At 35.7% G+C, this 14,868-nt stretch overlaps 1 protein-coding gene across 1 annotated transcript; it reads right to left on the reverse strand.

Moving 5' to 3' along the window:
• Nucleotides 1–722: 722 nt before the first annotated feature.
• Nucleotides 723–14,579, reverse strand: LOC116748602 (histone H3.3A-like). Its single transcript, XM_032621734.1, has 3 exons — nucleotides 14,400–14,579; nucleotides 11,692–11,782; nucleotides 723–1,207 (listed from the first exon to the last, which is right to left on the reverse strand). The coding sequence occupies exons 1-3, from the start codon at nucleotides 14,577–14,579 to the stop codon at nucleotides 723–725; spliced, it is 756 nt and encodes a 251-aa protein (XP_032477625.1).
• Nucleotides 14,580–14,868: the final 289 nt, after the last annotated feature.

A 14,868-nucleotide genomic window follows, 5' to 3' on the forward strand; every position in this document is an offset into this window, starting at 1 on the left:
TTCCTTGCCTTTTCCAGCTTCTAGAGGCTGCCTGCTCTACTTGCCTGATGATTTCCTTTCTCTATCTTCAAAAACCAGCAATATTGGCCAGGATCCTTCTAACGCTGCCATCTCTCTGGCTCTTTCTTTTAATCGTCTTATCTACTTTTAAGGACTCTTGTGATTGCTTTGGGCCCACCTGACTAACTCAGGATAGTCTCCCTATTTTAAAGTCAGTTGGTGAGTAACTTTAATTGTTTCTGAACCTTAAGTCCCCTATTCTCATGGATCATAACTTATTCACAGGTTCTGGGGATTAATATTTGAACAGCTTTTTATTCATTTGTTTGGAAGGGGTGGTTATTCTACTTATCACAGTAACGTAATGGTAGATTGTCTGAGACTTTGGGTTCAAACTGTGCAATAATTTTTTTCTTTTTTTTTGCTGTCGATAAGAAATTTACTTGTTTTTTAAAAAAAAATCCAAATGCTGGCATTGCCCAGAAAAATTTAACAGGTTTATTTATAATTGTTATAAAGTTGAACTGCTGAAACTTGTTCATTGAAACATTTTGACTTGCATTAATGCTTTATGTCCCCACATTTATATTAAAAATTCACACACAAATGAAAATGGAAAAACTGCCAATACCTGATTTCTGTCCCCTATTTTTCCACCTGCAATCATATACTTAGGTACCTTTTGACCCCACGGTGGGGGGTGGGGAATCTAACATTCAGAACTACCAATAATAGGAAGATAAATTTTTTTTAAAGAATGAAGTTTCCCGTCGTAGTGAATTCTTAAGCACGTTCTCCCGTTTGCGGCGTGCTAGCTGTATGTCTTTTGGCATAATTGTTACACGTTTGGTATGGATAGCACACAGGTTGGTGTCTTCAAAAAGGTCAACCAGATAGGCCTCACTTGCCTCCTGCAAAGCACCAATAGCTGCAGTCTGGAAGCGCAGATCTGTTTTGAGGTCCTGAGCAATTTCTCGCACCAGACGCTGGAAGGGAAGTTTGCCAATCAGAAGTTCCGTGGACTTCTGATAACGTCTAATTTCAAGGAGTGCCACGGTGCCAGGCCTGTAACGATGAGGTTTCTTCACCCCTCCAGTAGAGGGCGCACTCTTGCGAGCGGCTTTTGTAGCCAGTTGCTTCCTCTGTGCTTTACCGCCGGTCGATTTGCGGGCAGTCTGCTTTGTACGAGCCCTGGTATAGAGACCTCCTTACTTACCCCACTTCTCCTTCAGCTGGAGCTCAGCAAGCGAGAGGCGGCGCTGGCGACAGAGAGCGACAGCGGCACCGCGGCGGCAGCGAACACAGTGGAAAGATGGCTGACACCGAGTCTATCCCTCAGCACACCTTTTTCTTTCATGAGGTCTCTTGACGCAAGTGCTGAGAAGGCAGGCTGGTCAGCTATCACAAACTCAGATCCAATATTTCCAGGCATTTAAATGGCAACAGTGGCAGGGTCTTTAGGATCACTTATCTAGCACTTTTGAGTAGCAAACCCCTTCTCAGTCAACTCTCCTGACTTGAGATCCTAGTCGTCTTCTCCACTACTTTCAGAACTTGCAGCCCCTCTATATTACTCCACAAGAACGCTTTGCCTTCTCTGGCAGTCTCCATAGATTACAAATCAGACTAAATGGTACTTAAATGATTAGAAAAACTGTCTTCCTCTTTCTTGAAACCTGTGAGAGCTCTGTCATTTGAAACCCAGTGATGGCTGTCCACAACTTACAAAGGAATAAATAGGGATAGGACATTGGCATTCTGATTCTGTCCTGGGGAAGTCATCATCCCTCACACCTATATCCAGAATGGGTTGAACAGAATGGGTTGAATGACTTCTTCTGAAACAGCAAAAAAAAAAAAAAAAAAAAACTGATCCATCTTTTGTTAAGGGTCTTTCTTCTCTTTTTGACATATAAAGGATTTTGGGGGAAAGATTACAGATACCAGGAGGCTACTCAAAGTCATATTCAGGCTGAAATTGTCTATTTTTTTAATATCAAAGACTAATTATAGTAATTGATGCAATGCTGTGCTCTAAACTTACAGTTTTCTTTTAGGAAACAGAATTATTGGCAAATACTCTAACCTCTCGTGGAGTGTTAGACTAAATTATCCTTAGAAATCATTGATAACAGTACATTGAGGGAGAAGGGACATTTGCTCATCTACCTATTAAGCCTCGGGACTTGGAATAATGTCCCCTACATCCTGTGAAGCAGGACAGAAGACTTGATATGCTTGACTTTTAAATTAAAGAGACTCTTTAAAAGGAGAGGGAGGGTGGGAGAGAGATGCAAGAGGGAGGAGATATGGGGATATATGTATATGTATAGCTGATTCACTTTGTTATAAAGCAGAAACTAACACACCATTGTAAAGCAATTATATTCCGTTAAAGATGTTAAAAAAAACATTTCAGAGGACTAAATAAATATTAAATAAATATTAAACTTCTGGTTAAATGTAAAAAAAAAAAAAGAGAGAATATGTAATGGAAAGCAGTTAGAGTTGAGAATAGGACATAAGGATGAGCTGTTGGCTCCTGGAAGCAACATCTAGAGACTGTCAGTACTCAGGATTTGTACATGCTTCTGTTTAGAGTTTGAGAGGCAAACATGGCCGGCAGAAATCTTTGGTGGAGCTGCTACCCGGAGCCAAAAGACAAGGTTTATTTATTGCTCTAATGTATTAAACATTAATTTTTAATATCTAAGAAATAATTATTCATTCAAAACATTTTTTAGGTTCCTATCTTGATTCAGGCTTTGTGGCAAGTGCCTAGAGATACGAAAAGGACTGAAATGTGTTTGAAGGTTAAGAACTTTGAAAGATAAATGTAGAAATGTAAAACATCATTGTAGTGAGATGTGTTTTGATGAGTTTTAAAAAACACCAGGAGACATTTTTCAGGCACATAAATGGGATTGGAGATGATCCCTCCACCCATGACTGGAGGGGTTAATTCCAAGCAAAGTAACTGACATTGGGAAAAGCCAGGGGGAGGGGGTGCAGTACACCTGTGTGCAATGAATTATAACAATGGCTGTTACATAATATTCACGTGGAAGTAGGGACAGTAAGTACTGAAAATGAAAAGATGGCAACTACCAGCATATAGAGGGTATTCTAAGACTTGTGACAGAGTTTTGAAATAAATCATTTGTGAATCAATTTTACAACTTGAACTTATATACATAGTCCATGGACTGTTTGCTTTGATACTTTCTTTAAGGCAACCCAGCTTTTCAATTGTATAAACTTATTTCAAAAATCTTGTATTAGTCCCATAAATAGAAAATTAGTACCTCTTGCTGTAAATTATAAATGGGAAGTAAGGTCTCAAAACTTCTTAAAATATCATCATTAAAGGCTAATCACACACAATTATCTGCCAAGTAGAGTCTTAGGATTGATTGTAGGTGTCATTCATGGAATTAGCTTAGGATGGTAAGAGAAACCAATATTGAGAAGATAATGAAGTCAACGTTTCATGTGATGCTTTTGAAAGGCCAGTGTTTGGGCACTTAAAAAGAAGTTCAGCATCAAAGACAGGCCTAGAAGTTTAGCTCAGGGTCACAACAAGTTACAGGAGGAAGCTGACGTTCCAAGAGTGGAGGACCATAAAGTTTTGTGAAGTTATAAATAGTCACTGGGCAGATTCATCTAAGTAATCAGTATTACCTAGACTAGAAGAGACTAAGAATATTGGTTTTTCTCTTTTGCTTTCCTTCTTTTTTTCCCCCTTGTGTTCCAGTTCAACATTAACCAAAATTATCATCCATCACCCAAGGCAGAATTGATAAGAAAGCTAAATTTTTTCTTTGGGTCATACCCTTCTAATGTCACACTTCTGCTTCATGGTGATAACTTTCTTTTCTCCCTTCCTTTCTTCCTTGGTGTCCCAATTTCCATGGCTGGATTCTGACTGACCTGGGACTGTCATCTGCCTTACCTGTATGTTGAAGTTGCCCTACATGTTCGGTTCCTACTCCCACAGATTCCTGTAGGAACTGCCTCATATCACGTTAGAAATAATGTTTGCCTGTATTACGTATCTTTAAGGCCTCACTCCCTCTAATAATAAGTTAATCCTAGATGGAATAAGTATTTGAGAGTCATGGTAATATGATCATATATTAGTGTAAAAGGCATATCTTACATAAGCAAAAGCAAGAATATTTTAATGATGACTTTCTGGAGGCAGTATTTTTACTCTTCTGATCCAACCTATCATTGACATTAAATGCCAGTGAATTTCAAAACAAATGTTTTGCAAGAGGTCATGTTCTGCTCTTTCAGTCTGTGGTGTCAGAGAATTTCAGCCCAATCTGATACTCATTTGAGTTGTAAGATTTTTCTCTTTGACTAAGAGAGTGGTTAGTGAGTATGCTGGATCTGCTTCTGATACCATCAACAATTTGGGACTTGCAACAAAACAATGACAATGGAAAGAACGCTTGCTAGATTGAGGAGGCCGAATCAGGGGATGAATTTTCCAGGCTAAAGTCAAGATTGTCAAGTAATGTAGAAGCAGTATCCTCAAGCAGTCCAGAGGGCTTATGGCACGGTACAACATGTAACACGCAACAGTATCTAATAAAACAGACAACTCTTATGCTAATAGAAGAGCTTGAGGCTGGTGGGATTAGGCCAGATAAGAGTGCAATAGTATGTGAACGCGCCTATATACTGTGTCCCTTCTATATCCCGCACTATTTTAATTTTGCATTTGATTTGCCCTCATTTATAGGTTGCATTGTAAGTGTTCCAAAACTTTTCCTCTTTGGAATATCTTTACCTCACATTCTAAGATACTCTTTCCAAAGGCACAGGAAAAGTACCTTTTTTGCTATTTCCTCTGCAGCATTTAGCCCAGTGCTTTGCACATAGACTATACCCCATAAATTATGGTAGTTGGATGATTTAAGTAATTTTCTTTCTGAAGTACTAAAAAGTCTTACCCAACACACTAAGTAGAGATATAGATGTGAGGGAATCAGTTTGACAATAGCCAAAGCCTGTAATAGACAGTGCATTTTAAAAAACGTGAGCTATTGAATTTAGAATAAATTGGGAGAAATAATTCACTTTTATGGTGGATTAAGACAGTTCTACTAATGAGACATACAAATGTTGATGATGTTCTTCTAAAGTGTGATTGGATAAAAGTAATAGAGTTGGCAATAAATCAGTTTTGAACAAGGAAAAATAACCATAAAAATTTAGTACAGCATAAATATATCTGTTACTGAAAAAGATTAGTTCTGAGATTATGATTAATATAGTCAAATATTTGATTTCAGGTTTGTTTTTTTATCTCTTGTTCTGAGATTAGCCAATGAATTTAATAAAATTTTTATAAACATATTTAAAAATTTTTATATTTTTTATCCCAAGCAATGAAACCGCAACATGATACGAGATTAAAAATGCAGGGTCAGAGTTAAGAAAAATAATGAGAATCTCCAAAGACAAGAGACCCAGAGGCTTGTTTCCCCTCTATTATAAAGTACTGTGAGCTTTGAGGCAAACCATCTTTGGTCCGGGGGATTTTGGATCTATCTTCAGTAATAATGCAAAAAGATTTATTGACCTCCAAATTTATTCCAGGCAGTTTTGAGGCATGTAGCCATTAACTTGAAATATTCTTAGCTTTAAAAGTTCCTTTCCATATCTAGATTTTTATTATTTTACTACCTATAACTGTGGTTTGTAATATTCTAACCTACTAAAGCTGTGTTTCAAAAGAAATGTGACACAGAATCACAATATATAAACCAGATCAAAGCAGTGAGTCAGGCGTAAGGACTTATTCTCCATCTGTCTGATAATCCCTTCCAAACTTCCTCCTGTACTAATCTCAAAGAACTCTATGGTATAGTCAACTAAAATTTAATATGAATTTGATTGACCTAGACTACACTCATCAATATTAGTTTAACAGAGAGAAAAAGAGTAAATAAAGTAGATGTAATATGCAAATCCTTTGCTTCAAATCTACCAGTGTTTTCACTTTGACAAAATCTATTCTCATCTTCTTTTTCTGGCCTTCAAGGTAGTCCAGAATTTGGCCTTACTTTCCCTGGGTTAACTGAATTTACTACTAATCCCCAGCCCTATGTTGAAATACTTAGATCTGTTTCCTCTGCCTTAAAACGTAGGCACTGATTCCTGCTACAATACATCTGATCAGATGAATCCATTGTTTTATGAATACCATTTCCATTCTCTTCCTAATTCTTTTTCAGGATCAAGTATCAGTCCCTTCTTGCCTGACTTCTTCCAACTCTACTGTATTTAAAGTTTTAATAAATTAAGTACTAAATCGTATATTGCTTTGTGTTACTTGCTGTTATTTTATGTATAGCTCTTTTGACTCCTGGACTGTTCTCTTGATGGCCATGTATAATCAACTGAGAAAACCTCTTAATTTTTTTCTATCCTTTTAAAATAAATTTGCCTACATAATCAAAACCCTTTAGAACTACTAGAGTTTACATAGTGCTTAAGGCTTGGTGGTGCCTCCATTTTTGAATAATGTTGCTTTTCAAGGGTTTTCCAACTGACCCCCAAATTGTGAAGATCATGACATGACTTAGAAGCGTCTGCTTCAGCACTGTTTGCATTATCTTCTGCCTTCAATGCTGTATTCTTTATTCTTTCTGGAATATGGACTAAGACATAGGAATCCCTATGTCTATAGGGATAATCCAGTTTTCTTCACACTTTGCACACATCGTGTACCACATTTTAGAGAAAATCTGGGTCTCCAAATCATGTTTGATTGAAGATAGTGTTAACATCCAAGAGAATCAGACTTGATGCACAGGTCCTAAGAATGGAAATTTCTAGTTGATGCAAATGCTCTGAAATCAGAAAGAGAGAAGATGGGGACAAAGGTACCTACAAAGTTTGGAGAAGTTGGTTGAGACTTTAAGAACTGGAAGCTGGCAAGGGGCAGGCAGATGTCTAGGTCTCTAAACACTAGCAAGGTTTTAACCCCTAAAGAAGGGCTTGAGTGAAAACCAGGAATGAGGGCAGGAATTTATATATTTGGAGTAGGAAAGGGAAACAGAGATGTAGAAGGACCTGTGGGTCTAGGGGCAAAAAGAAATCCAGGATTCAGACCCAGGACCTTCAAGGCTGAATTTATAGTGGAATAACTAATTTAAATCACCAGGAACACTATCTTCTTTATATAGATCCTGCATTATAATCAGAGCTTCTCTGAGCATTAGTAAGCTCTTGATGATTGATGATATGTGTTTGCATTTTTAGAACCTTAAATTAAAACAGCCAATATTATTTTAAATTTTTATCATTTCTGTTATATTTATCTTTTAATAGGATATTTGTATTTTCATCTTAAACATAGAAAATAGCATAATTATTTTATTTATTCTCCCAAAAAGCACACTTTTTTTCATTCTCTGTGTTTAGCAAATAATATGGATAATAATTTCAGCACATTTTTTATCCATGAAAGCCTATGTACTGAATGTAATAGAATAAAATCCTATAGGCAATGAAGTGAATTTATTTATTTTACATGCAGGGAACACTGATGCTAAAATAAGTCTAGAATAAGAGCTTCAGCAATAGATATGTCCCATTTAAATTTATTAAGAAAGAAATCTTCAGGTAGTGAGCAGACAATGACTCTGCAGCAAATTTAAGTAATAATATTTTAATCTCCCGGTGTCTGATTTATTTTGAAAAATGTGTGACTTATTACTGAAAACACATATTATGTAGGAAATAAGTGATTTTGTAAAGCAGCAGAACTTGGTTGTTTGGTTGTTTAATACTTGAATATATTTAGAATGCCTACATCATTTACAAGTCACCCTCAGATATAAAAATAATAAAATTATTATACACAATATAAAAAATATTTAGAATTGTTCTTGGGAGAGCGCATACCTATACATCATGGACAATCAGCAATTAAATGCCAAAGAAATTAATGTTAGATAGAAAATTCCTAAGTTGACCTACAAATATAAATTCAAGGGACAATTTTAAATTCCTAACCTGAGACATAAGGTAAAACATTCTAAATAAATGCCTTGAATGTTGTAATGGACACAGTGGTTCTACACCTCCAGGGATGATTTAAAATGCATTCACATCTTGCTGAGATATTATCTATCATATATAAGAAATTTAAGCCAAAATACCTTACTTACCAAAAAACACCTTTTATGACAAATGTGAAACCGATGTGAAAATTCAAGGTGTCAGGAAGATTTTGCTCAGTAATGAGATAGTTGGATACCAGCTATTGAAATAAATTAAAAAGATAGGAAAAGAAACTGCCTTAGGGTTTGAAGTCTGATGTTATTCAGAAAAAAATATGTAAGTTGGGCAAAACTTTTGTTAATTGTAGTACTGAGCTGAGAGTCAACATTATTGACAACAAAAATTACCATTCTTGTATATTGGTTTTGACATAGATATGGTACTCAGGTTGAAAGTTTAACATGATGAAACATAGTTTTTTATTTTATATAAGAAGCAATTGTAAACATAAAGCAAAATCTTGTACATTTACAAAAAGCGGTGATGGTTCTGTGCGTAATTCTGACCTTGTTTAGGACTATCAGAGAAAAATCTGTGGATTAAAAACAAGCAATGAACAAAGAAAGATTATAAACAATATAGAGAGATAGACCTTATGTTTTTATTCAATCTTCTTGATCAGATTATAGAAAGTGAATCTTTTTGTGAACTGTGTAGATGAAGAGTGTTGGCAAGGAACTGTGAAGACTTGATTATAGCTCTTGGGACCTTTATTTGTTCATTTGATAAATAAAGGTAACACATCATAAGATTGTCCTATCTAAAACGCGAGGCTGAAAAGAAAAGGCAGAAAAGAATTGACAGGGCTTGATCTGCTGCTTTTGTTGACTCTCTTACCCAATCATAAATTCCTTCGTAGAAACATATAAAGGCATTTGAAAACTGGTAAGAGCTAAAACTAAGACGTGATTATTGCTATTGATGTTAGATGGGCAATGAATGCAAAATGTGAGTGTCTTTAAACAACAGCGTTTAGGATCACTAAATGGCAGATGCTTGGGTTCCTTATTGTCCTCAGGAAACTAATACTGTTTGGATCTTGTTTCAACTCATATTTTCTGATGATTAATTATTAAAAGTTATGTTTGTTACTAATGCAAGATGTTAAAAATAGAAAAAACTGTGTTTAGGGAATATAGGAACTCTCTGTACTATCTTTTCCATTCTTTTGTGAATCTAAAACTTTTCTATAAAATAAAGTCTACCATAAAAAAGTGATGATAAAATGTATTTTTAATAGCAAAATATCTGAATAGATACCTCATCAAAGAAGATACACAGGTGACAAATAAGAATATGAAAAGATGATCATCATAATTTCACATCAGGGGATTGAAAAGTAAAACAACAATGAGATGCCACTACACACTTATTAAAATGAGTAAAATCCCAAACACTGACAATACAAATGCTGACAAGATGCAGAACAACAGACACTCTTATTTTTTACTGGTGGAATTCAAGATAGTACAGCCTCTTGGTATTTACCCAAAGGAGCTGACAACTTAGGTCTACACAAAAATCTGCAGACAAATGTTTATAGCAGCTTTATTCATAATTGCCAACATTTGGAAACATTCAATAGGTGAATGGACAAACTGTGACACCTTCATAGAGTGAAATATTCTTCAGCAATAAAAGAAATGAGCTATTAAGCCACAGAAAGATATGCAGGGACCTTAAATGCATACTGCTAAGTGAGTTTTTTTTTTTTTTTAATACTACATACTGTATGATTCTAACTATGTAGTATTCTACATAGTATTCCAGTATTCTGGAAAAAGCAAAGCTATAGAGACAGTAAAAAGATCAGCGGTTGCCAGGAGTTTATGGAGAGGGAGGGAGAAATGAAAAGCACAGGGGATTTTTAAAGCAGTGAAATTACTCTGTATGATACTATAATGGTGGATACATGTCATTATATATAAGTCAAAACCCATAGATTATACATAAATAGTTAGTCCCAGTGTAAACTGTGGACTTTATTTAATAATAATGTATCAATATTATCTCATCAAATGTAACAAATATATCACTCTAATGCAAGGTATCAGTAAGAGGGGAAACTGAAACTGTATGTGGGTAAAGGCAGGGGGTATTGGGGAACCCTGAACTGTCCGATTTTTCTATAACCCTAAACTTTCTCTAAAAAACAGTCTATTAACTTAAAAAAAGTGATGTTTATTATTAATAATTTTTCCCACTATCAGTTTCCTCTTCAAGTATCATTGAAGTCACAGTTGTACACTGAACCACTCATCTGAGAGCTATTATCAAGTCTTAAGTGGAAGCTTTGGCTGGATGTATTAAATATAACCTTAGGATATGAATGCTGCAAAAAATATTCTAAGTTATGAAGAAATATTTTTTTAATTAACAAAAGTTAAAGGAGTTTCATTTCTCCCTTTTACACATCTCTCAAAATTATCAATTTCAGGCAAAAACATAACAATGTAAATGTAGTTTTTTTTAGCATACTGGCTTTTGAATCATGCCTATCTTATGTGAAGGTGAAGAGATCTTTGCTATATACCTAGAAATCATACAGTATGCACTATTTGTATTTTTATGGGTAACCGTGTTGATGAAAGCATTTGTACTTCTATCTAATTATAATCTTGAGTCTACAAATAAGCCTAATTCCCTCTACACCTAATTACAAATTTCATACATTAGTATGAAGCTGCTTTATATGTTTATAGATTATTTCAATATAAGCAGATTTTATATTTATAAGAATACATAAGAATGAAAACACGCAGCTAACAAATGCAATATACACAAATATATCTATGAAATGACAATTTACTCTCTTGAAAATTTTCAAAAGCTTGAAAGTGGAGTATAGAGCATGAGGTTTTTAGGAATTTAGAATAATGACTATTTGTTGAAGCTTAAGGTTTTTCAGTATAGACTTCATAGAAAAAGCAGCTGTCCAGCAAGACCTGACATATGAACAATAATGATGCAAAATAAAGTTAAAAACAAAATAGTAGTATTAAAGCAGTAGTTAGTAGTTACCATTCATTGTTCACTTTCCAGCGTTTCAGCTAAACACTTTACATGCATTATCTTTCTGAATTGTCCCACAATGGTATGAAGCAGGTAATAGTCACCTTGTTCTACAGGTGAGGACATAGGCAAGATGTGAAGTTTCAGGCACAGACAAGAGATTATTTGCTCAAGACCCTATAGTTAGTAAGTGAAGGCCCCAGAGCTGGTACCCTGGAGCATCCTAACTGCTGTGTTTTCAGAGGAGGGATGAGCCATTCACCCAGAGTGCATGGGAAGAACTTATAGGAATGAGCTTACAGTTTCAATAAAGTAGATGAAAAGGACTGAGTGTGCTCCTGTTTAAGAGTAGAGATAAGAATTGTTTTGAAGGAAGCAAGTCTAACTTACATGAGCATCAGAAGACAGTGTTAGCATCTGAAAGCTCTGACCCCTTCAACAATCCCCTTAGGCCTCTTCAGCCTGGTTAGCATGTGTGTTATATTTTCTTCTCTCTTCTTCAGCTCTTAGGAGTGTAGCAAATGAAAAGAGAGATAGACAGGATTTCTTAAAAGTCTTTCTAAACTCCTTCTCTTCCCTCATAGATTCCTTCTTTACCTCTGTCCTGAACTCTGTTCGGATCTACCTTCAAATGCATTGATGCTTGTTTCTTAGATGACATCATTTCTTCCGACCTTTTTTGAATGATCTAGGAAGCGCATCCATGCTCAAAGAATAAGAGTGTTAGAGTCACACCTTAGTAGAATAAGTTAACATTTTTTGAATTTACCGGAACTTCTGAGGTTTTTATATGAATAATTTTATTTAATTCTCTTACCTTTCATTACCCTTCATTGAATATTGGAAGTAAATAAGGTACAGAATGGTCTATTCTCTTGCTGAAGTCACACAGCCAGTAAGTAAAGCTAGAATTCAAACCTAGGTAGCTTAACTCAGTAATTCACATACTTAACAGATAAATGAAACTGCCCCATGCTAGCATTGTATTTTGTTTTCCTTTTTTTTTTTTTTTTTTACCTCTTATATTCCACTTGTCTGCAAAAGCCTGCTCTATTATGCCTGCCAGTGCAGAATCAGTTAAACTAGTGTTCGCAAGTCTCCTAACTATGAATGTAGAAGAAAAATCTTAGGAGAGAACCTGCATTAGTTTTATCGATCTGCTTTTGCAGAATTGAAAACAAAAAGCCATCTTGAAGCACATCAATAGAATTATGGTTTCCCCTGTGAGAATTTACTGCATTGGTGTTCTGATTTGTTCTCTTTTAAAGAAGGAGCACAGAAAAAATTATTAGGTGCTAAAATAGGCTGGCCCTGATGAATTATTGACAGCTCCACATATCTTTCTAGTGTTTTGTTTTCCTCAAGTCATGCTAACATTACTCATCCTGCACTTTAACAAATTATAAAAGGTTTATTCAAACTTACTTTTTTTTTTTTCTTCAAAGATTGAGGCCCTAGGACATCAAAGGAGCATACAAATTACAAATCATTAAGTGAGGTTCTGGAATTAATATATATTTTAGGGTATAGCTTTTCTTTTATTTTTCTCCTCTACCTTAAATCTATCTCTGTTCGTGGGAACACTGGCTATGACTATTATATATCCTAGTTATGCATTGACAACACTGAGTCTGTAATGGTGAAACACTACTGTTTTAAGAAAGACTTCCTGTGATTAAAATTACATATATTAATATGTATACTTAATATACACACGTGTAATGTGTGTGGATTAAACATATAATTCATATACATGTGATATGTGTATGCATAAATATACACACAGATTGACACACACACACACACATAAACAAGCATGTACATACACATGCACACAAGATTTCAGAACCTAATCTCATGCCTGCCACAAGTCAAATGTCTTTGCACAAATCTGTTTTAGTCACTTTTTTCTTGAGAAACGAGTCTTAGGAAAGGTAACAATTACAATTTCCACATGTTGTAATCAATCAGATCATCTCTAAAATGTACTGGTTTTAAAAAGATCTGAAGAAGAAACAGCCCCTGTATTAAAAGCAACAATAGCAACAACAAAAATGCTGTATCCTAAGTGTTGTGCTCTATTGTGGTCGACTCTATCCAGGACATCTTGCAGTTTGTTACACTGCTTTGAGGAAGAAAAGTTAGAAGGCTTGTTTGCAGGCAGCATGGTGCCTGTTAAATCGCTTGGCTTCAATGATTTCCTCCTCACATGCTCATCTACACAGCTTGTCCGGCACTCACTGCTTCTTTGGGGCATTGTTTTCCTAGTTAGATTCTGGAAGTCATCATTTCTATTGGGAACAAAATATTAGGCTGAGGGGCAATGCAACCACTGACTGAGGACCCCAGACATTCAACAAGAAAAGAGTGCCCCTGTTCCCATTTGATGATGCAGAATATACCAAAGAGAAGTGAAAGGAACACTGTTGCTTGATTAGAAAGTATTGAGAGGACATGAGGTTTGGGAAGTTTTGTAACAGAATTTCTTTAAAGTTTTGGTTTTCTATATGAAATATATTTAATCCTTGATGTCAAGTCGACGACTCCATTTTAAGCATTAGAATACAATTGGAAATCTTCCATTGTTTAACATTTTCTGTATTAAAAAGAGCCTTATTGACTACAGTCAGAGACTATTTTTGAGAAGAGGCTGTGAAACTACAAGTCCTTCTGAGTTGACCTTTTTGGTGAAGCAGTGATCTGATGCCACTGGCTGAGAGTAAAACGGTTATGCTTTGTGCTTTGAAAATGGGTTGTAAACGAAATGGGGTTGGTTTTATTAAATTACCTTTTCTTTTTTAACAGACACCATCTGTTTGGGCTTGGCAAGTCTCCCACAGGAAAAAGAGGAAAAAAAACAAACAAACAAAAACTAATGATATCCTGAAATACAAAAGAGAGTATAACTTTTTCCTTCATAATTGACCCCTGTAATTTACTGAGGTTAGGTTTCTGGTTCAGAAACACAGCTGGTAAATTCACAGTGCTAATTTAATTACTCATGCAAATGTTTGCACAGGTTTTTAAAAATTATTTGAAAAGCCATTTTATGTCTATAATCTTACTTAATTTTCCCAACAGAGATGAAGAATAATGACTTTAACATTCTGTCCTCCCATTTTATAGATTAGGAAATAGAGGCAGAAATGTTGCAGCTTTTTAAAAGGTGATACGGTGAGCTAACGATAGAGCTAAGTCTCAAACGCACATTTTTGGGCTACCAATCCCATATTATGTCCACTCCACTCCAGTCTCTAGACAAGCAAACATGACATGAGCCTCACTGGACATCATAAAGACGAGACCTTGGGTAATCGGGAGTGCAGAGTTGGAGTAAGAAGCATCAACTGCTCCACAAGTGTGGGCCGTGCATCACTTTTTCCACTTCCCTCGGGGAAGGTAGGAAAGGTGAAGGGGTAATGGCTAAGCAGGCTGCCTCCAAATAGAAATTTGCTGAGGCTACTTGATGGAACTGGCCTAGCCATTTTGGAATGTTTGACCAGTAGCCTGGATAATGGGAGGCACGAGAGTCAGCAAATGTAAAAATCACAGCTGCTCAGGATTTTGATGAGATGACTTCTTTCAGCATCATCAATTATTGGGGATAATCAGACTTCAACTCTGGGAGAAATGAGGCTGAAACCAAATGAAAATAAGAGCAGACAAAACAACAGTTCAGATGAGAAGATCAGTCCATGGTACTATCATGATCTTGGTGACTGCTTGCTGAATGTATTATTATTTTTCTTTAACTTTGTGAGCAGCGTCGCCTAA

The sequence above is a fragment of the Phocoena sinus genome, chromosome 2 (assembly GCF_008692025.1).
Source record: "Phocoena sinus isolate mPhoSin1 chromosome 2, mPhoSin1.pri, whole genome shotgun sequence".
In the NCBI taxonomy this organism is placed as follows: Eukaryota; Metazoa; Chordata; class Mammalia; order Artiodactyla; family Phocoenidae; genus Phocoena; species Phocoena sinus.